General features: G+C 48.4%; 1 protein-coding gene across 6 annotated transcripts in view; it reads right to left on the reverse strand.

Moving 5' to 3' along the window:
* The window catches only part of Clec16a (C-type lectin domain containing 16A), a 190,029-nt gene extending 181,010 nt beyond the window's left edge, over positions 1 to 9,019 (reverse strand). For all 6 annotated transcript variants that reach the window (XM_047533059.1, XM_047533057.1, XM_047533058.1 and 3 more), the window contains exon 1: positions 8,757 to 9,019. In XM_047533059.1, the coding sequence (XP_047389015.1) occupies positions 8,757 to 8,836 (80 nt within the window). In that variant the 5' untranslated portion in view covers positions 8,837 to 9,019. The remainder of the gene's footprint in view (positions 1 to 8,756) is intronic.
* Positions 9,020 to 9,152: the final 133 nt, after the last annotated feature.

Consider the following 9,152-nt stretch of genomic DNA (forward strand, 5'->3'; position numbering starts at 1 on the left):
TGCCTTCATCTCCATGTGCCTCAGTTATTATCTCAGCTGTAAATGGAAGCAGCAATGACACCTGAATACACTAGCACCTATCTACTATGGCAGTGCTGGGAGGACAGAAGTAAAAGATAACTTAACTGGCAGTTACTATGTATAAGACAAGTACTAGTTACTGTTGTCGCTTTAAGAAATCTCCAGCAGGGGAAAGCTAGTACAACTGCTACTAGGAGGCCTTTTAAGACAGAGATAGGGTGGGCAGCGAGTTCTGAAAAGAAGATTCTACAAGTCTCCCAGGCCTGGTACTGAGCAAGGGCTTCACACAACCCTCAAATCACAGTGAACTGGGGACATGCCATTGCTATCACTGCACCAGCCAGAACAGTACCTGCAGCTGGGGACCATCAGGGGCTCACCTGGCTCCCTGGTCAGGAAGCACAATCTGAGCGCTGCTAGTCCCAGAGCCTCTCCAACACCTGGCGTTTTGCACCTTTTCCAGTGGAGCCATACTGCTGGGTGCAGGGGGACTTCACACTGGGCCATCACACATGAAGACCAGAGCAATTCAGTGCCTTTTCATATGGGTTTATGGGCCTCTGAATATCCTCGGGGAGAGGTCTACCCAAGTCTCTCCCCAGTTTCTTATTAGTCCAAGCACCCCTCCCTGGCTGCTGTGCTGGGGATGGAACCCAGGGCCTCACACATGCAAGCAAACACTACCTCTGAGCCATGCCAGCAGCTCATATGTTCTGCACACAAGACCTCGGCTGGATATATACACCACAAGTATTTTCTCTGGCTGTGGCCTGCCTTTTCATCCTCTTTATAATGGTGCTTTGATGGCAGAAGTTCTTAATTTTAATGTAGCCTAAATTATCAAACCTTCCCTTATATAGTGATTTTTATATCGAGATTAGGGAATCCTTACCTATCCCAAGGTCATGAAAAAATGCTATTTTCATCTAACACGGTTCTACCTTTTGCATTTTGCCTTAGAGTATATTTGGAACTGACTTTTGTGTATGGTATAAGGTACTGGCCAAAATTGCTACTTATCTATATGGTGATCTAACTGACCCCACACCATTTGCTGAAAGGCCCTCTTTCTATACTACACTCCAGTGTCATTAATCACATGATTGCATGTGTGAGACTCTTTCTGGATGCTCTAGTTTCATTGATCTGTTTGTCTATCCTTGTGCCAGAACCACGCTGTTTAATTACTGCAGCTTTATAATAAACTGCCCAGGTGGTAATATGTGTCCTCTAACTTCTGTTTTTATTTCGTTTGTTTTTTGCTTTTTATTGGTCATCCTTAACTCTGCATTTTCAGATATATTTTAAAATCACCTTCCCAATTTCCACAAAAATACCTAAGATTTCCTTTGAGATTGTCCTGAATCTATAGCTAAATTTGGAGAACTGACATCCTTGCAATAGTGTGACGTGATATCCACAGCATTTTTTTCTGTGTTTACTGGACAGAGGCCTCATCTATCTTTCATTAGATTCCTAGGTAGTTGATGCCCTTTGTGTGCGTGTGGAGGTTGGGGAAGGAAGGTACTAGGGATTGAACCCAGGAGTGTTTTACCTCTGAGCTACATCCCCAGTCTTTTTTAAAGTTTTATTTTGATACATAGTCTTGCTAAGCTGCCAGGCTGCTTTTGACCTTTCAATCCTCCTGCCTCTGCCTCCAGAGTAGCTGGGATGACAGGCATGCATCACCCCCACCAGCAAACTGTCCACTTCCTATGTGGCTGTTGCTGGGTTATAGAAATACCTACTAGATCAAGTTCTGAAGCTCTATGGTGGTTCCACCTATATCTTGTTCCTCTTTTTGTCCCCAAAATGCCCTAGCACACAGTTTTAGGTAAAGACTCTCAGTATACACTTATCTGAATGTACTGGGAGGAAAAAGCTGAATGAATTAAGATTTATTATTTTAAAGCTACATTTAATTCCAGAGCTCTGGGAGATAAAGTAATTGAACCATCTCAGAGATAGAAAGTTTCATAAATTTCTGATCAGAAATGTAACATTCACTTTAGAGAGGTTCGAAATTTTGATAACAAAAAAGAGGGAGAGAGAAATGGACCCATAGTTATAATCTTTTTCTTTGCTATCAATATTTACATAGTTGGGGTTCAGTGGTAAGTCCATTACCATGCCCATCTTTTTTTCCGATTTGTTGCTAAAATAAAAGAATTTTTTGCTATTAGCAAATGTTTGCAATATCTGGAATGGCTACATAGTATGCCACAGAGAGGACAAGAACAGTGACCACCTTCTGAAGGGCACTAAGATTCCTAATTGCTTTGATGATCAACAATGTTGCAATGACAAGCTTCGTGTGCAAAGCTGTCTCAGATAAATTTCAGAGGACAGAAGGACGGCCTTTGACATTTAACTAGAGTCAATTAAGATTTTTCTCTTTTAAGGTTAACAACTGTTAAGATGATAAATTTCCTCTCAAACTGAGGATATTCATTTTGATCATCATCAACATCATCATCATCATCATCATCATCATCATCATCGTCTAACCAGCAGAAGCAGGTTGCAGTCAGGACTACAAGTCTATTCCAGATCTCCAGATAAATGCGAACAATAGATAAAATGCAAACAATGAAGTGAAAAAGAAAAAAAAGTTTCACTAGCCAAGCATTTACGTGAAAATACAAATGCCTAACGCACAAGACAACCAAACCAAAAAGGCATGAAAAAACATGGGAGATTTTAAGGAGAGTCCTCACAACTGACCCTCCTCCATTTCTTTGGAAGAGTCAGCATCACCACATTCCCAACAGAAGTTCTGCAGATGTGGAGTCACATCAGACCCCCACATATTAGCAGATTCCACACTGCCAGACGAGCTTGAGTTTCAGCGCCTGGAGGCTGAAGCACTGCAGCAACAGCACACTAGAGGGTTATCACCAAGGCCCGCAGACACAAACAGATCCACGTCACCAGACGCGCTCTCAAGAGAGTCACTTATTTCACAAGTTAAACTGTGGCGGGTAATGAAGTCCCATACCCCACTGAAACTGACCACTCCATCCATTTCAGTGACAGAATCACTAGGTTCCAGTTAGTCTTCAGTGACAGTATTTTCTCAAGATAGCTGCAGGTTTCATGACTTGTACCAAAATATGCGTCTTAGGATTCTCCTAGCAAAAGACCCTGAATTTGCCTGCAAGCTGGAGAGTGAGAAAAGGTCAGCAGAAAGGCGGTCTGTGGCCTAGACATGCACCTGATTCACACGCACCTCCAAAGAGCAATATTTGGGGCATGTGGGGGTGGGCCTCAGTCTGTTTAGCCTGCTCAGCACCAGGGAAGAGACCCTCCTGCCATTCCCCAGAGATCCCACACTGAGCCTTGAATAGAACCATCTGGTCAGTGTCCAGCCTTCGGGACAGCAGCACCAGGAGAGGCTGCACCAGGGTGGAAGCAGACTACAGGGTTAGGGAAAGGTGTTGACAGGCACCTTCAGTGACTCACCATCCAAAGATGTCAAACTGGGCCAGAGAGTGAGATGGAGCCTGGAATACACAGTGAGGGCACCGGCAGGGCTCTCGCCCAAGAGAATGCTTTTGCAAAGGTGCTGTGACCAAACTGGCAAGAGCAAGTAGATGTTTAAAAAGGCTGGCTGGAACTTGCCTCTTTGTTTAAACTGTGACAAGTATTTGTCAATGATCCACTATGAGCCAGGCTCTGCGAGCACCCAACAGTACGCAGGTGAATGCGCCCCATGGCTCCCTGCCTTCATGAAGCCCACGTGCACACTGGCAGACCAAGAGATGCATGCCAACAAAGACAATTTCTGAAGGTAAGAGGACAAGCCTGAAGCACTCTGACCAGCTTCCCGGGATCCAACCCAAGGTTAGGATGAAGCCTCAAGAGCTTACAAGATGAGAAGATGGCAACAGGAATATGCTGAGTGTGAGAGAACGAACACAGGAAAAGTTACAGAAAGAGTCAGCCTCTTGCTGGCTGAAGTCACCAGGACAAGCTCTGTGGGAGAATCAGTATCTCAAGGCTAGAGGTGGGCACTGGAACATTGCAACGGGCAGAAAGAAGAGAGGAGGGGAGCTCAAGTGAGAAGAGTGCAGTGTACAGACAGGTGAGGTGGGTCAGTGAGTGGGCAGAGAGGACGTCAGGGTGAAATACCCTGAGATGACAGCAGGCTGCCACCATAAGATGAGAAGATGGCAGCGGCCCCTGTGTGGCTGCCCACCCCGACTGGCCCTCCTCTAGCCCACTCTGTAAACTTCAGCCAGACCACAGCCCTCTTCAGGTTAAAGACTTGCAATGGCTGCCTACTCTTTGCAGCCTGAAATCCAAACACTGAACATGATTTATAAGGCCTGGCAGGAGCTGGCCTCTCACTTCAGGGCCTACACCTCCCCTCCAACCTACTTACACCCCCTCACTGAAGAACAAGTTCTGCCAGTGTGCCCTGTTCCCCCCACCACAGGCTTTCTCAAACTTCATTTTCTCTGCCTAAAACACTCTCCCTTCCACCCTGTGCCCACTCATCCTTCAGATCCTTAGGTCTCCATTCGAGCAGGTATCTGCCTACCAAGGATGCTCCTGATACCCTGTGCTCCCCAACTCTTCTGGAGTGCTTTGGGGCCGAAAGGATTCAGACTTGACATAGTGACTGCACAGGACCCACAAGGTGTGATATGGCAAATATGCTATTTCAATAAAATCAATCCGGCAATATTGTACCCCAAACTCTCATGCCATCTTGGCCAAAAGTTGAATATACAAAGAGAGCAGGTGTGCACCCACTCCCCACCTTCTTAGAGTAATAACCCCTGACCTTCGCAGGAAAAACCGCCTCTTTCTCTCACTAGTGTGGGTGAAGCTGGTCTCACCCCTGGCTCCAAGGAAGGGCACCTGGGGAAGGTTTGGCCAGAGAGTGCACCACACACCACTGGCACAGTGACTACCTCGGGATGGCATGAGCCCAGGCTGGCCAACTTAGTTCTGGACTTCTACTGGTAATATTAAGAAAAGGCACTTTCAGGCTAGGGTGTGGCTCAGTGGTAAGAGCATCTGCCTGGCCTGTGCAAGACCCTGGGTCCCATGCCCAGCATCACTAAAAATAATAAAGGCACTCTCTCTTTCCCTGGAATTGCTGGGCTGATAGTGTGAACCTGGAGGCTGCCTGCAAATGGCACCAACACGGAAGGAGGGAGAACCGGGAGATGGAAAGGGGCAAATTCCCAACAGCTTCATCTAAATACCTGCACTCAGCCATGGCTTAGCCAGACCATTCAGACCCAGCCAATTCCATTTGGAGCAGAAGGCAATCCAGCTGGATTTCTATCACTTGCAACAAAGAATCTTAATCCATACACAAAGGTGACCAGAATTAAAGCAACAAAACAATAACGATCAAGTTCTATCAGTTTGTGAACTCAAAGTCCCTCGAAAAGATGACATGAAAGTAGCAGTCAAAACGCTCCATTAGGGCTGGGGTTGTGGCTCAGTGGTAGAGTGCTCGCCTAGCACGTGGGAGGCCCTGGGTTCAATCCTCAGCAATAAAGGTATTGTGTCCACCTACAACTAAAAAAATATATAAAAAAAATTAAAACAAAAACGCTCCATTAGCAGAGGTACTGCTTGGTGATGGGTATTTGTCAGTTAATGCCACAGCCTGGCCACAAGTCTGGGCAATAAACTATTGATGATGTGCAGCAAATACCTCTTGACTACTGCAGTATGCCTCAAAGAAGTCATTAACTCAATTCAGCAGACAAAGACCACAGATACGTGGTCTTCTATTATTTACCAAAGTAAAATTCTAACAGGAAAGTTCATTTCCAGTTTGTAAGCTGGAAGTGCTGTGAAGAATAGTGATTTAAAAAGGTTCTCTAGCTTTGTGTCTATCTTCTCAATCTTTCTATAATCTCAAACTATTCTAAAAAAATAATAAAGTCTATTTTAAAAAGAGAGAGGGTTTCCAGATGATTTGTGTGTCAAGCAACACAACAACCAAACAAATTAATTCTAAATTATTCTAAATATCTTCATCACTCCCCTCCATATGCTCTATGTCAGGGCAAGAGTATACTGGGAACTGTCACTGGTAGGGTGACCAGTATGTATCATTTGCCCAGAACTTTCCCAATTTAAGCAATGAAAGTCCCAAGTTCTGGGAAACGTTTCATTTCTAGGTCACCCAACAATCAGGGCAGTTAGGTGTCAGATAAAGCCAGAGTCCCTTTCTACCTTTAGCCTTGTTTCTTACAACTACCATTTCCCATCTGGACAAACCACATATCCTAAGGTCTGCTTATGGTGCCCCTCCTTTACCACATGGTGACTCCTGCCCATCCTTGGGGACTCTGCTCTAATGTTGCCTCCTCCAGAAAGCTTCCAAGAAGGAATTCCACAGAACCTGGGCCTCCTTTGGTCCCAGCACTTGACACACGGTACAGTCACTGGCTCCTCAGCTGTCTCTCCCACCAGCATGCAGACTCTCTCAGGGAATGAGCTGTTCTGTACCCAAGACGTTTACGATCCGAGTCAAATGAAGCACAGCACGAGTACAGGGGTGGGCACCAGTTGTTTACAGCACCTTTTCCCAAGTCACCTTGGGATCTTCTAAGCCCCACACCAATCACATATCACCAGGTTCTTCAGGCTATAAGATGGATTACGCAGATCAGACTGATCCAGGGCAGACAGCTCGGATTTCCTGCAACCTAAACAATGAACCTGGACAGTTCCCAGGATACTGCAAAAGAACCTGAGACCCTTGGAGCTCCCAGGCAAGGTGGTTGGCCAGCAAGGATGCTTTACTGGCGATGGAACTCAGCTGAGTCAAGTTTCCCCAAACTGGCAACCAGAAGTTTTATTCAGAAAGCCAGTGTAACAGTGCAATCCCTAGAGTCAAACACGACTTTCACACTCTTCAGCTGTTGTCACCTTCAAGCTCCTTGAATCTTAGTTTCCACTTCCATAAAATGGAAACAGTAAAGTACTATAACTCATAGACGTGTAAGGACTGAAGGAAACATCACATGGGAATTCCTTAGCAAGTACCTGGCATAGAATAAAAGCATTCAATAAATATTAAAGTATCTTAAAATGGCTACAGTCAGGCAGGGTTAGTCTGCAGGTACCTGGGTGCTGGCAGGAGGCTCAACTGCCTGGATAAACACCCTCCCCTTCTCAGTCACATCCACCCACTGGATAAATTCCTGAAATCCTTAAGCCGCTCCCTTTCCTTGCCAGCTGCCCTCCCATTAAAGATTCCTGATTCCCTACCAACCCCCATTCTTGTCCTGGACCTCTTTCCTCTCCTTGGTTTCTTTCCCCACCACCTCAAATATCATCCTACCTCCCACTCTTTAAGACCCACAAACATTTATTAAATGCCTGCTCCATGTGAGAAAGGTCACAGGTGAGAATCACAGAACTGTCCCACTTCCCCCAGGGTCAGATGGAAAGCCCCCATCTACTTCCCCTCTGGTTAGTGCTTCCCACAGACCCCATCTTCCCTCTAGCTCCCTGACATGGCCCAACCCATCCTTCTTACTCCCCTTCATGTGCTCCCTCTGGACAGCGCCTGTTCTCACTGCCAGAGGCTTGCCCACCCCTACACTGTCCTCCCTGAAGTCACTCTCTCTCTGATTTGCTCACTCTTTAATCAGTACCCACTGAGCTCCTACTGTGTGTGCTGGGGGGGGGGGGGGGGGGGCGGGGCAGTGCTCACTGCTAGGAATACAACTGTGAACAAACCAAGCAGTGAGTGTCTGCCCTCCTGGAAGTCCCAGTTTAATAAGAGACAGAAAAGAGGTAAAAATAAATAAATAAACAGGATTATGGCAGATAGCAGGAATGCAAGGACTGAAATCAGGTCAAAGGTGTAACAGAATGGAACTGGGGTAGGGAGAGCACTTTAGGTGGGGTGGTCTGGGAAGACCTTTCAGGGCTAAAAACACCTACTACGGGTCACCCACTTCCTAACAATACCGGCTTAATGGCTTTCCATACCTGACATTACCGAATCCTTACACGAGGTCCATTATCCCCATTTGTTGATGGGGAATGGTATGCTCAGAGATGTGAAGTAACTTGTCCAAGGTCACACAGCCATTAAGTGGTAGAGTCAGGATATGAACTCCAAGGCCAGTCTCGATCTCTGAGCACTCCTGCTTCCCAGGACTCTGCTTGCCTCCCCGTCTTCTCCCAGAGCTCTACGGCTGACCGTCCCCAGAATAGGTTTCCACCAGGTGACACTTTGCTCTGCTAATTACTGGCCTCTATTGGGCACTTGTGCGCGTTCCGGGCTTTTGGTTCATGCTTTCACCCAACCAACCCTCAAAATAACCACAGGAAGCAAGTGCTGCCACTCCACTCGTCTTACAGCCGGGGAAACTGAGGCTAGGCGCACACACCCACTCCGGGACCCAGGCCTTTGACCCCTACGCTGTGCGGTCCAAGAAGCACCATCCCGCGCAGCTTCGTGGTCTCCGTCCCCGCCGCCAGAACGAAGCCCGCGTCGGCGAGCGGAAACCTCGCCCCTCACTTTGCAGGTGCGCCTCTGGGAGGCTGAGGGACTTGTCCAAGGTCACACGGCCAGGAGCGACGGGGTCAGGGTTCGGAGCAGGCGCCCGGGTCGGTCCTCGCTCTCCACACAGCTTTGCCCGCGCCGCGCGCCGCGCTCTCGCCCCGGCCCGCGCCCGCCGACCGAGCCCTGCCCCCGCCCCTGTGCCCACCACGCGGCCTCTCCCCTCCGCCCCCCGCACACTCACTTGAGGTGGTCCAAGGAGTGGATGTTGCGGGAGGACTTGCCATGGCCCCCGCCCACCCAGCTCCGCGAGCGGCCAAACATGTCGGCGGCCCCGGCCCGTCGCTCTCCTCACGGTCTCATACCCGACCAGCCGAGCGGCCCAGCGCCCGCGGCAGCACCACAAGTGGAAGAGGCAGCGGCGGAGGTGGTGGTGGCGGGACCGCCAACCACCTTCCTCCCCGGCCCACAGCCCCGCACTGACATTCAGCCGGAACCGGCCGTTCGACCGCCGCGCTTTACGGCCGCCGCCGCGAGGAACACTGGGAATTGCAGTTCGCCCGCGAGGCCCCCGGCGTAAGGACTCCGCGAACGGACTACAAAGCCCGGCATGCATCATGGGGCCTTCGCGAGAGGCGGA

This window comes from Sciurus carolinensis, chromosome 18 (genome assembly GCF_902686445.1).
Source record: "Sciurus carolinensis chromosome 18, mSciCar1.2, whole genome shotgun sequence".
In the NCBI taxonomy this organism is placed as follows: domain Eukaryota; kingdom Metazoa; phylum Chordata; class Mammalia; order Rodentia; family Sciuridae; genus Sciurus; species Sciurus carolinensis.